We start from the raw sequence: 14,372 nt of genomic DNA, 5'->3' as shown, positions 1-14,372 counted from the left end.
ACAAACTTCCTGAGGACAATGGTATAGGAAAATGAAATGTGTTACCTATAGCCATAGTGGAATTTCTTCCCTCATTTCTTGATTTTCGGGAAAGGCTAAATGACTACTTAAGAAGGCTATTTTGTATTTACAGACTGGATTAGGTATCTTCCTTTAAGGTCCCTTACAACTCTGAAAGACTATCATTTTTTTTTAAACCCTTACTGTGTATTGGTTCCAAGGCAGAAGAGTGGTAAGGGCTAGGCAATGGGGGTCAAGAGACTTGCCCAGGGTCACACCACTGGAAAGTCTCTGAGGCCAGATTTTAACCCAGGACCTCCCATCTCTAGACCTGGTTCTCAATCCACTGAGCCACCCAGCTGCCCCCAAGACTGTCATCATTTTGTGCAGGGCAATTAGTAATTAATTTTTATGGTCTAACAAGTTTTAAATAACTTCTGTTTAGTTTACTATTTGCTCAGCAGGCATACTTCAAAATCTGTGCTTTTACAACCAAACATGCACACAAAAATTTGTTCCAAGAGGCAACTAATAGCTTCATATTACTTGGTTCACATGATATTAATATGTCCCAATTGTCCCAATATGGGCTCAAGGCTCAGAATTTAAGTCTTAATAAAAAAAATCCAGCTCTAATGCAGCACTGGCACAGCCTCAAATGATCAAATCTCCTGGGGCCTCACCTACATACAACATACCAACTGTAAATGAGATTTTCAGGACATCTAAGATCTGTCAATCAACAAGCTTGATACGTCAAACACTATGCCAAGTGTGAGAAATTTAAAAAACAGTATTTACTCTCAAAAAGGTTACATTCTCCATATATTGTAGGTATGAGACCCTTATCTGAACTGTCTCGAAATATTTTCCAAATTTACTGTTTTTCCTTCAAACTTTGACTATATTAGTTTTATATGTACAAAAATATTTTCAATTTAGTATTTTCAAAATGATCAATTTTGCATTTTCCAATGCTTTCTGTCTCTTGTTAATTCATAAATTCTTCTCTTGTCCATAAATCTGATAGGTAATGTGCTGCTCATTATAATTTGCTTATATCATCTCTCTTTATACTTAGGTCATGTTTCCATTTTGATCCTAGTAAATGGTGTTAGAATTTGGTCTTTATCTAGTTTCTTTGTTAAATATATAAGGATATAAGCCATTCACCAATTGATAAGTAGTCAAAAGATATGAATTATTTTTGGATGAAGAAATCAAAGCTATATATAACTATAAGCAAAAATGCCCTAAATTATAATTGTTTAGAGAATTGCAAATCAAAACAACTCTGAGATATCATGTCACACCTATCAAATTGGATAAAATAATAAAAGGGCAAAATGACAAATGTTGGAGGGAATGTGGAAAAAAATGGTGACACTAAACATTACTGGTGGAATTGTAAACTGATCCAACCATTTTGGAGAGCAATTTGATAATTATACTCAAAAAATCATAAACTGTGTGCCCTTTGACCCAGCAATATAACTATTAGATTTATTTCCTAAGGTAATCAAGAAAAAAGGAAAGATAACTATTCTAAAATATTTATAGCAGCTCTTTTTGTGTAGGCAAAGAACTGTAAACAAAAGGATGTCTATCAATTAGGGAATGGCTAACAAGTTGTGGCATATGATTGTAAAGAAATACTATTGTGCCATAAGAAATGACAAACAAAATGGTCACAAAAAACCTGTAAAGACTTATATGAAGTGATGCAAAGTTAAGTGAACAGGAGAATGTTGTACACAGTTAACAATAATATATGATGATGCACTGTGAATGACTCAACTATTATCAATACACAAGGATCCATAGGATTCCAAGGCACTCATAATGAAAAAGGATATCTAGTGTCACAGAAGAAGCAGATGGAGTCCAAATGCAGATTGAAATATACCATTCTGCACTTTATTTTCTCCACAAATTTTTCTCTAATGTAATCAATATGTGCCTTGTTTCACAATATGATACATAGATAAATATGTATTATATGATAATATATGCACAATCTATATCATATTACCTGCCTTCTTGGGGAAGGGGAAGAATCTGGAAAAAATATATGATAAAAATAAAAAAGTTTACATTCTAAAGGGAAGACAGCATATACTTATGTACATATGCTACATAATCAGTACACAGAAGAAGGTACAGAGTGGATGGAAGATAACCTTAAAAGAGTGGAATTCCTTGTAATTGAGGGGAGGGAAGTAGGCAAAAGGGATAGTTTCCTTGAGAAGACAATGTCAAACTGAATTTAGGAAGGACAGTTAAAACAAAGGAATGGAGATGGGAGATGGAGTGTCATGTGTTAGTTTACAGAAATTAGGCCAGTATGACTCAATTACATCCTCTATGGGGAAAGAGAGGAAGGAATGAACTAGATAGTAAAGAGTTTTAAAAGTCCTAGTGGGGTCGATGCTGGAGGTAATAGGGATTCAATGGCATTTACTGAGTAAGGCAATGACATGGTCTCAGACCTACACTAACAGGAATATCACCTTGTTAGCTGTATGAAGGGTAGACTTGAGTGGCAAGAGATTAGAGTCTGGGAGTCTAATTAGAAAATTACTATAATGACTCTAAACAATCACCCTAGTGCAAATGTCAATAATATGGAAATATCTTGATCAATCACACATGTAAAACCCAGTGGAATTGCACATCAGCTATGGGGGAGGGGGGCAGGGGAGGGAAAGAACATGAATCTTGTAACCATGGAAAAATATTCTAAATTAACCAATTAAATAAAAATTTCCAAAAAATCTAAAAAGAAGAAAAAAGAAAGAAGAAAATTACTACAATAGTCCATTTAAAAGGTGATGAGGGTCAAAATTAGTGTGGTGTCTATGTGAATGGAGAGAAAGTAAATGGAAGATGTTGGAGGCGGAATATTAAAAATTTGACTCAAATTTATGAGGCACTAAATCAATTGTACAAAAAAATCAAGCCATTCCACAATTTATAAATGGGCAAGGGACATGAATAGGTAATTTTCAGATAAAGAAATCAAAACGATCAATAAGTACATGAAAAAATGTTCTAAATCTCTTATAGTTAGAGAAATGCAAATCAAAACAACTCTGAGGTATCACCTCACACCTAACAGAGTGACTAATATGACAGCAAAGGTAAGTAATAAATGTTGGAGGAGATGTGGCAAAATTGGGATACTAATGCATTGCTAGTGGAGTTGTGAATTGATCCAGCCATTCTAGAAGGCAATTTCGAACTATGCCCAAAGATCTTTAAAAGATTGCCTGCCCTTTGATACCACTACTGGGTTTATATCCCAAAGAGACAATAAGGAAAAAGGCTTGTACAAAAATATTTATAGCCTTGCTCTTGGTGGTGGCAAAAAAACTGGAAAATGAGGGGATGATCTCCAATTGGGGAATGGCTAAACAAACTGTGGTATCTGTTAGTGATGGAATACTATTGTGCTAAAAGGAATAATGAACCGGAGGAATTCCATGTGAACTGGAATGACCTCCAGGAACTGATGCAGAGTGAAAGAAGCAGAACCAGAACATCCTACACAGAGACGGATATACTGTGGCACAATTGAATATAATGGATTTCACTACTAGCAGCAATGCAATGATCCTGGACAATTCTGAGGTACTTATATGAAAGAACGTTATCCACATCCAGAGAAAGAACTGTGGGAATAGAAACACAGAAGAAAAACAACTGCTTGATCACATGGGTCGATAGGGATATGATTAAGGATATATACTGTAAACGATCACCCTAGGGCAAATATTAATAATATGGAAATAGGTCTTGATCAATGAATGACACATGTAAAACCCAGTGGAATTGTTTGTTGGCTACGGGAGAGGAGTAGGAGGAGGGGAGGGAAAGAACATGAATTCAATTAATTAATGAAATATACTTAATTTTAAAAAAAATTAAAAATTTGGATATGTGTGGTGAACAATAGGAGAGGAAATGAATGAATAAAACTGGGGAACACTGGTATAGGATCTATAACACTATATTAGAAGTCAACTAATTTTAAGCCTGGATCTTCCAGTAATTCACCAAGTGACAATGAGTAAATTATTTTTCCTTTAGGGTATCTACAAAGTAAAGATAATAAAAGTCACCAGTCTATTTCCCAGAAATGCCTTGGCAATAAACAAAATTATCTGAATCATTAGTAACTAGGTTATAGTAAAAATCTAGTTTTTATCTTTTTTTTTCCTTTATCTCTATTATTCTACATAATCTTTGTCATATCATGATTCATTTACAAGACACTATCAGGGAAAATATATTTTGGTCTCACAAATATTAAAGAAAGGAGATTAAAAATATTGCTTCTGAAAAGACTTTTCTCTTTATTATAAAATGTGCCAATGGCACAGAACTGTTTCAGCCAATCAAATCTTTGTTGAACTATCAGATCAACGTCTCTCAATGCTGGCAATGCAGTATAAATATCTTAATGAATTTCACAATCTGAATATTTCAATTCCCTTACTATAGTTTTTAGAAAACAGAAAACACTTAAACAAGTATCACTATAATAGCTGGAACAGTCAATAGGACTGGCCTTTTAAAATGCAGTAAGAGAGTGTCCCTCAGGTATTCTAAAATTGAATTTAGTTTTGTAACCGGAAGTTTGCTGACTCTATTGCCAGGAGTTGTCAGGTCACAGTCTTGACAAGGTCACTTGTGGATGCCAAGAGGTTCCGGAGTGACTCTTTGGCAGGATGGAATTGCCTACTCAAGCCCCTCTGCATGACCTCTCTCATCAACATCCTTTACTAAAGAAATTGACATGATTGTTGTCCTCTCCCTAGTCTCAGAAAAAGTAATATAAGAGCAAATGCTTACACACTATTTCCTCAAAATATCACCAAAAGATTAGACTCACAAAACCAAACCCAAAAGACTATTAGGTACATAATTCCCAGCAAAAGCTGTACCCACAAGCCAAATCCAGAATATCTCCTACTCCCCTTGTACAGAAACTCATTCTCCTAAAGCCAGTACATAAATCATTCATAAGGAAAGACTTGTACAGGTACACCAAGCTTCATCATGCCTCAGTGACTCGATTATACCTACCAAAAACTCCCTAGGAAACCCTGAAAATTATCAGTCTAATATTAAATCTGAATTGTGTTCTCAGAACCTCTCTGATCTCTCAACCTCACTTGAATTGTTTCTAGAACTTGTGGTTAATTATCTATTTTTATTAAAGGTAATAAGTGATTTTCCTTGATTGTCTGTAAGCTCAAAGCTCCTCACAGGTTAATGAGAAAATTAAGCCACCTGTGACAAAATCATTTATCTTGTGTGGAATCTCTATTCATCCTGTCAAAAATCAATGGTTACAAGAATATAGAATGATCTCAGAATGTTAATCAAGTAATTTGGTAAAAGTTAATGTATCACTTTCCCATTTATCTTTACTTGAACATGTATGTTAGGTAATGTATCTGGTGCCTAGAAAATGGGTATAAGAATAAACACCAAGCTTGGGCATGGCGGAGCGGCTACCATATGCAAAGTATTCCCCTGGCTGACAGATATGCATAGTTGTCTTCCGATTTTTATTTTTGCCTGCCCATTCCACCTGCCGAGAACCCCTTGAGTCATGAATGGGACCTGTGCTCTCTGATTATGTTTCCAAAATTATTGAAAGACGGTTGATGATTTGTCATGGTAAAATTACAAAAATTTTGAAAGGTATGTTTGCTTCCAAGGGAAAGAAAACATACACCTTTGGGCTTAATTCAAAACCTTTAACAACAATTCATCTAGTGATTTAAAAAAAAAAAGAAATCTTTTAAGTAGTAACTACCCCTTGTCACTTTAATGTATTTTTGATCACATAAAGTCATTTCATTTTGAAATGCTACCTTAATACTCTAAACACCCTCATGAATTCACAGAAATAAATAGCTCACCAGGTACTGCATAGCAATAGAACGTCGAAGAGGTCCAGGAGGGCCAATTAGAAAGACATCTTGCCCCAAAAGATCCTTCTGCATTATCCATCTTAGGTGCTGAACTACAGTTTGTGCCAAGGAATCTGAAACTGTTGAGAAGAAAAATACATCAAAATTAGACTCCCAAATACATACAGAACAAAGTTTTAAGATATGCATTAGTTTCAAGAGGGAACATATTTCTGGAAGGTCTTTATAAATAATTAAATTTCACTAAAACCAATGCTGGGGCAAGATTAAACTGTTAAACTTCTGATACAATAAAAAGTGAATTAATCACAGACTCAGAGGACTCACAGAAGGAAATCTGAAAACTCTTCTATGAATATATGATGGCTAAATAAGTTGGCTTTTGTCTGGTTTGCAAAAATAGTCTCACTAACTTTATAGTCACCCTTCAATAGGCTGTACATCCATTTTTTTTGTAAGCTCCATTTTGAGGAATATATTTAAATCATCCTTTGGTCTACTTTAGACATTTTTTTTAAAATCTCAAGAAAAAAAGATTCTATCACTTTAGTTGGTAATGGGATATAGATTCTCACAGACTTGAGTTTTCTAAATATCAGGTCAACTTCTTTCTGCCAAAACTTAAATTTCTCCCAAAAAATATTCATTCCAAATCTGCAACTAAATCACCCTTTTATACCATCTTCAGTATAGCTAACCCTTATTTCTTTGCTTTTGCTAAAAATTTAAAATTAATCATTTTCTATATGTATTTAACTCTAAGGATATTCAAAAGCCTAAAAGCCTTTCCCTGAAACAAGAAAAGCAACATAGGAAAAGAGGGATACTAAAAAGTCCTACACCCTCTGCCTTCCAAAACAAAACAAAACAAAACTCCAAGAAAAGAAAACAAAACAAAAAAACAGAAGGGTCCAGCTCACCTCCTGATTTCTTTGATGGCCTGCTCTAGAATTTATCTGTCACTTTGTGCTGTCCCTAATCTCTCTAACACTAACCTCAGCAGGTTCCCCAGTGGGAAATTCTCCAAGGCTAAGGGAATATTAAATTAACCTTAATGGTCCTTCATTTTTCCTTTACTATTCAGTGCTCCCCAAGGAAGCTCACACAGCAGTTATTGGCCTCTACTGAGATAAGAAGTCTTAAAAACAATTAGCAGGTAAATTACTTTTCAAGAACTCCATTTGCTCAGTTATAGGTTATGGGTCATACTGTTTGCTCTACTTAAGAAGGCACAGTAACAAGGCCTGCCATAGATATAAATAATATAATACTTTTCTCTGTATATTTATTATGAGTACTTCTAACCATATGTGAAATAAACTAAGGGAAAGAGTGTACTTTCAAGTGTATGTATATTGTATACATACTTCAATGTATCTGTGATCTCACTAGTAAAGGTATAAAAGAAAAAGACCCTCAGATTTTTGGCTGAACTTGGAAAAATCACTTAACCTCACCAGCCTTCAATTTCCTTTTCTGTACATTTAAAGTCTTGGACAAGGCAGCCTTCCCTTCCAGGAAGACCTTTGTAACTTCTATAAATTGTGTGAGAGATGTCAACTTATCCAAGCCATGCTTTCTTATCCTGTGCAACTCCTATGCAGGTTCTCACATAGATTCTCAACAGAGGAACAACCCAAATAAAGGAGTCCTTCCTCCAAGTATATATTATATTTTGTGGAATCAAGTAAAGTACCTTAGATCTAACTGGTTCACTTCCTTTTCTGGATATGCATTTCCTCATTAATATCCCCAAGTCCAATTCTTGTTTGGAGCTGGAAATGCATTTAAATCCAGCCCAAGTTTCCATTGCCCTCTGGAGCATCTTTAATTTTGATTTTTCAGAGATTTTGGCATTTCAAGGTTTGCAAATGTACATTATCAGAAAGTTTTAGATCCTTAAAATTTCCCAAATACAATCAAATAGGTTTTCTTCCCTATATTCAATTCCAAATTTAATTGTCTATTTGTGAAACCACTCCCAAATATATGGAATTAAGAAGAGGAAAGACAGAAAACAGGACTTATATGTAAGACTGAGTGCGGCAAAATCAAATTTCACATATTAGGGAAATAGCATGTAACATTACATAACTTAGAAGAAAGAAGAGCTCCATCAGTCAACATGAGAAGTGGAAATCTGAAGAAACTTGATAAGTGTTAATTCAACACAACACTATTAGACACAAAAACAAAATCACAAACTGACATATATTGGGAGAACTTGTGTAAATAAACAAGTGTCTTAAATTGCATTTATGCAAAATGTAAATATGTATATAGTTAATTCCATAAGGTCTTAGGCAAATAGAACGATCAATAATTTTTCTATTTGACTGACATCAATATTAGGGAACTATATATTATTGTATTATATGTAAATAATCTCTATAAATAATGTATTTACTATAATTAGGTTAGTAACATAGTGAGTCTTTAAATATTTAGCATAGCATATATATATATTATACTTGAGATTAGGTTATAGATTAGACTAGGGATTTAGAGAATAGGTATGATAAGTAGGGAATAGATTAGGAGTATGTGAAGTTAAGCATAGCATAGACAGTTATACTTAGGAATGGAGTTAAGCTGCATTAGTAAACTTTTAATTGCTTATTATAAAGCTGATACTGAAATTATGTTTAATGGAAATATATAGATAAAATAGTTTGCAAATAATTATAAATATATAAAATGGGGAAAATGTTTGTATTAGTTTAACTTAGCAAGAATAAGTAGTATTGGTATTAAGATTCAAATTTCTTTGTAATCATTTTGTTCAAACATTTATTGTAATGAATTTATTGTAAAACCCTAAAACTACCCTTACCCAAACTTTCCTGCATAGAATTCCTTATAGTAGATAAAGTTAGCATAGAATAGTGATAGAGTAATTGAGGGAAGTTTATTATTTTGGGGGGGAGTAGTTAGAAAGTAGATTTAGTAGCATGGTAAGTATAATAAATATAAGTGACCTTGGGAAGGTCACAACAAAAAAGGGGATGATTGTGGAAAGGAAAAGTGAAGCAAGTTTTGGAATTTCTGCCACTCAGGTGGAACAAACAGCAGTTGGAATGTTAGAGAGAAGATATTAACAAGAATGATAGTTGGAGGAGGGGAACTTTGAGAGTGACAGTTGGTCACAAGACTCTCTTCCAGGTCCTCAGACTGGAAGGAGCTTCTCTCCCTGTCTCGGGATAGAATTATCTCTATTCCTGGATTGTTCCCAACTGTGTTCTCTACCTGAATTCCTGTGATCCTGTCATTGAACAAAAGGATTTAAGGGGAGTAGTTTGAACTGTAAGGCCAGTCTTTAGGAGAGTCAGCTGGAAGAGACAAGCCCAACCAGCTCTGAAGATCAGAATCTTTCCTTCCTCTTACTGTCTACTGCTAAAGACTTTGAACTTAAGAAAACCAGCATACGTTAGCATAGACAGGAATAAAAGAAACCCTCCACCAGCCTGGGAGGCCTGGCCTCAGCTCAAAAGCTGAGACTCAAACCCAATCTGGGGAGATCCTGATTCCCTCTTCCCTGATTCCCCTCCCAATCCAAGCTTATATTAAAATTCATCTTTATTTAAATAACCACAGTCAGCTAAGAGGACTATCATTTCAGGGGGACATAGAGGGAGCAAAACCTAAGGACAGCCATTCAACCATAAACAGTCCTTATCAGACCCCTGCTGGGTGACCTTGGTCCAGGGAGAGGCTTGTCCCTCAGGGGTGTCCATGCTTACCTGCTCTGGGATACCTTCCACATCAATCAATAGAGAAGATATCCCCTCAGGCTATCATAGGTAGCCCATTTCTCAGGAACCCCATTTTTCAAAGATAGCCTCTCGACAGGGGGCATCTCTCTCCTTTTGCCTTACCAGCAGCCATATTCCCTCTCTCCTTTCAATCCCTCCATTTCCTGTTACAAAACCTTCCTTATCCCCTGTTCCTCTCCAATCTCTTCAATAATCCCTTTTAGTCTTACAGGAATGATACATTAACTCAGTCCACTGGCGTTATAACTGCATAACCTGGAGAATAGGCAATGTCTTTCTATGTGACTTGTATGAATTATTAGGGTAATGATAGTTTTCACTGAGGAAGCCCAATAATATTCTAGAACTTGAGGTACTCAATATCTGGAAGACCTCCTATGTAGAGCCAACATAATTAACCTGAGGTTAAAAAAAATTCAGAACTTGAAGTGATAATCTTTCTCCCTAGACACTCTCTACTCTAAACTTCCCTATTACTATTGAGGGCATCCTCCCAATTCCCTAGGCTTAAAACCTAGTTGTCATCCTTAAATCCACACTACCTTAGCTCTTACTATCTAATCTGCTGCCAAGGCAAGTTGATTTCACCTTTGCAAAATCTCTCAGATATGCTCCCTTCTTCTCAAAGTCCCACCATCTTGATACAAGGCCTCATCATGTCATGCCTAGACTATTGCAATAGCTTATAAATGGGTTTGCCTACCTCAAGTCTCTCTCCACCCCCACCCATCCTCCACTCAACCACTAAAGTGATTTTCCCAAAGTGCTGGTCCAATCACATTACTCTCTTTTCCTTTCCCAACTCAATAAACTCCCTGTTGTCTCCAGGATCAAATATAAAATGCTCAATTTGGCATGAAAACTGATAAAAATATAATAGAAATTCTAACAAATCTACCAACTATAAATCCTTTGAATCTATAAATCCTTTGAATCCACTTAAGTTGTCTTCCAAAACTTCTCAACCCTTCTTTCTATTAAAAACAGACTTGAGATCTCAGTTTAGGTTTTTCTTTTACCTGGATTATTGCAAAAGTGTCCTCTCATGGAACCCTCAGCTCAAATACCAGAGTCTTCCTCATTCCCTAATTATTAGTCCTTCCTAAAAATGTATTATTTGCTATAAATCTTCCATTAACCCCCCCCTTCCCTGCAATAAAATGTGAACTTGTTGAGGTCAACATCCTTGTATTAATAATAATAATTACTTAATAATCATTGAAATTATTCATACTTTCATATTTTCATTGAAAAGATTTTCTAAACCTCTTGAATTGTCTTCCTTTTTAAAGTACCTGAATATAGAATTATAAATACCATGTCCTAAATTTTTAAAAAAGGATTCAGCTTTCCATATTATCAACATATCAGACTACATCTAGTGCTTCTTGGTGGTTAACAGTATACTCTTGCTTTAAATAGATCTGAACTTCCAATAGATGTCATGGTAGTTGATACTCTCCATGATCACTATATGTATAGTCTGTGTGGGCTTTGTAATCAATATTAGGAAGGTACCATTCACATCCTTTGCCTGTTCTCTGTACAATATTCCCAGCAAAAATGGCATTTGTTTCCCTTTATTTTAAACCAAACTCAAATGCTTTCTCCACTAAGCTTCTAAAGGTTTATAAGTTTCTATTGAGGTGTACATGTTCTACATGTCTATTCAATTTTATAAATGTACATCTTCCAACAACTTCTTAACAATTAACAGCTGTCTATCAGATTTATGGATAGGAGAGGAATTAATGAATCAACAAGAGATGGAGGGCACTGATTGTAAAGTGGAAAATTTTGAGTAAATTGAAAAGTTTTGTATAAATAAATGTTGCCAAGATTAGAAGGAAAGAAGAAAATTGGGGGAAACGTTTTATGAATAGTCTTTCAGATAAAGGTCTCATATTCAACATATATACAAAACCTTTTAAAATGTATAAGAATACAAACCATCCCCTAACTGGTAAATGGGCAAAAAACAGGAACAGGCAATTTTCAGATGAAGAAATCAAATCATATATAGGATATGAAAGAATGCTCTAAAATCACTACTGATTAGAGAAATGCAAATCAAAATAATTCTGATAGCAGCTCACACCCATCAAATTGGCTAAAATGACAAATGTTGGAGCTGATGTAGAAAAATGGGGACAATAATATGCTATTGGTGGAATTATCAATTGATTCAGCCATTTTGGAGAGCAATTTGGAATTACACCCAGAATTATAAAACTGTGTATATCCTTAGATTCTGTCATACCACTACTGGATCTGTTTCCTAAGATCAGGGAAAAAAAGGAAAAGAATCTACATGTTCTAAAATATTCATTGAAGCTCTCTTTGTGGTGACAAAGAACTAGAAATTGAGGGGATGCTCATCAATTGGAGAATGGCTAAGCAAATGTGGCATATAATTGTGACAGAACACTACTGTGCCATAAGAAACAATGAACAAACTTTGAATAAAACTTGGAAAGAACTACATGGGATAACAAACAGCAAAATGAACAGAACCAAGAGAACATCACGCACAGCTACAGATTAAATTCTTGAAGAACAAATTGTGAATGTTATCTCCAGAGAGTGAACTGAAAGGTGTACATAGAAAAAACATAATTTGTATGAACATGTTGGTCTCCTGGATGATGTCTTTTGTAATACTCAAGAGGATGGGGGTGGTTGGGTGAAGGAGGGGGCTGGGACACTCATGGGAAAAATCTACTTATAATTAAGTCAAATAAAAAACTAGAAAAAAAAACAATTTCAGTTATCTAAAGGTGCATTGGGATACTTCAGATGGTAAATTTTCTCTCATTAGAAGTCTCTAAGGAGAGACTGGACAATTATTTCTTGGAAATGTTGTAAAAGGGTTTTTAAGTTCAGATACAAGTTGGACTAAGTAGTCTCCTCTGTTCCTTCTAGCTCAGCTGTATGATTCTTAACATATAGGACTACTTCTTTCACCCCTTCATCCCCTGTCAGAATTCTTTTGAATAAGGTATATGATAGGTGTTGTGGCCAGTGTTTGTAAACCTAGTAACCAGGGGGCTGATGCTGGTAGATTTCTTGAACAGAGGAGAACTAAGCCATAGGAATGATAAAGTTGAATGGCCATTTGATCAAAACTGAGCACCAGTTCCCAGGTGTAAAGGGCCACTAGGCTACCTAAGGAGGAGAAAACTGTCTCCTGTGAGAAACAAAACAGATCAAAGAGTCTGTAATCATGAGATCAAACCTGTAGATGGCTGCTACATTTTTAGTCTGGTAAAGATAAGGAGATTCAGCCATCCAAAAAGTATACTTTTCCATTGCTATATTCCATTTTTCAGTCACAACCCAAAAGCAACACTTGAAACTGCATTTACTTCTATTAAAAGTTCAAATTTGCTTTGTTATAGATAGTACATTCACTAGCAGATAAATTTCTGAAGTAAAGGTCATGCTCCTAGCATGCTTCACCCCAAAATATCAGTATCTATTTTATCAGTTTTTGAAAGCTCATGTTGTTATATATATAAAAGGTACTCTTAAAACAATGCACAGCTGTATCTCCCTTATCAAGAAAGTACATTAAACTACTAAAAGAAGGTTTTCATATCATGCTGCTGAGTGCCTGTGGTATATTATACATTAATATTTGAAACTTGCTATATTTTTAGGATGGCCTTGAGAAAACATGGGTCATACTTAGAAGCAATGCCAAAAATGGAAACAAAAATGTAAGACAGTACATTAATGCCATCTGTAAAACAAACTGTCCTACAGAACATAATAAAAATTGCAGAGTACATCAAAGAAATTCCTAAGAATTCAATATATTCAGTCCTGAGATATTCTTTTTCCAGAAGCTCTCTATGAATGGTTTTAGTATTGGCAATTAAGATAATGTCCACAATCATTCAACAACTAATTATTTCTATTTCTTAATTATATTATTTACCTTTTACATACAAAATTATGATAGTTTAGTGGCAAATAAAATTTCCTAGTAACTTTATAGTCAATATACATTCCCTTCATAGGCCCTTTCAAAAGGCTTTCATGGAATCATAATCCTAGAATGGGAAGGGACCTGAGAGGTCATCTACAGTGCTTTCCCATCTCTTCAGGAAATTGCAGAGCTCTTTTTTTTTTTAAATTCCAACTAATTTATTTATTTATTTTTCCATTTGAATTACTTTATTTAGTCAATTTAGAACATTACTCCTTGGTTACAATAATCACATTATTTCCCTCCCTCCACTCCACCGACCCTTCCTGCAGGCTACATGCAATTCCACTGGGTATTACTTGTGTCCTTGATCAGAATCTATTTCCATGTTGTTGTTCGCACTAGGATGTTCATTTAGAATCTACATCTTCAACCACATCCCTTCCACCCATGTATTCAAGCAGTTGCTTTTCTTCCATGTTTTTACTCCCACAGTGTTTCCTCTGAATGTGGATAGTGGTTTTTCTCATAGATTCCTCCCAGTTGTTCAGGATCACTGCATTGCCACTAATGGAGAAGTCCATTACATTCGACTGTACCACAGTGTATCAGTCTCTGTGTACAATGTTTTCCTGGTTCTGCTCCTTTCGCTCTGCATCACTTCCTGGAGGTCGTTCCAGTCTCCATGGAATTCCTCCACGTTATTATTCCTTTCAGCACAAT

General features: G+C 35.1%; 1 protein-coding gene across 3 annotated transcripts in view; it reads right to left on the bottom strand.

The window, feature by feature from the left end:
* The window catches only part of VWA8 (von Willebrand factor A domain containing 8), a 463,626-nt gene that overhangs the window by 418,925 nt on the left and 30,329 nt on the right, over window positions 1-14,372 (bottom strand). For all 3 annotated transcript variants that reach the window (XM_016425025.2, XM_007501527.3, XM_056807819.1), the window contains exon 3: window positions 5,934-6,064. In XM_016425025.2, the coding sequence (XP_016280511.2) occupies window positions 5,934-6,064 (131 nt within the window). The remainder of the gene's footprint in view (window positions 1-5,933; window positions 6,065-14,372) is intronic.

This window comes from Monodelphis domestica, chromosome 8 (assembly GCF_027887165.1).
Source record: "Monodelphis domestica isolate mMonDom1 chromosome 8, mMonDom1.pri, whole genome shotgun sequence".
Lineage (NCBI taxonomy): Eukaryota > Metazoa > Chordata > Mammalia > Didelphimorphia > Didelphidae > Monodelphis > Monodelphis domestica.
Note: the sequence above shows the minus strand (reverse complement) of the source record. Positions and strands in the feature narration are given on the sequence as shown.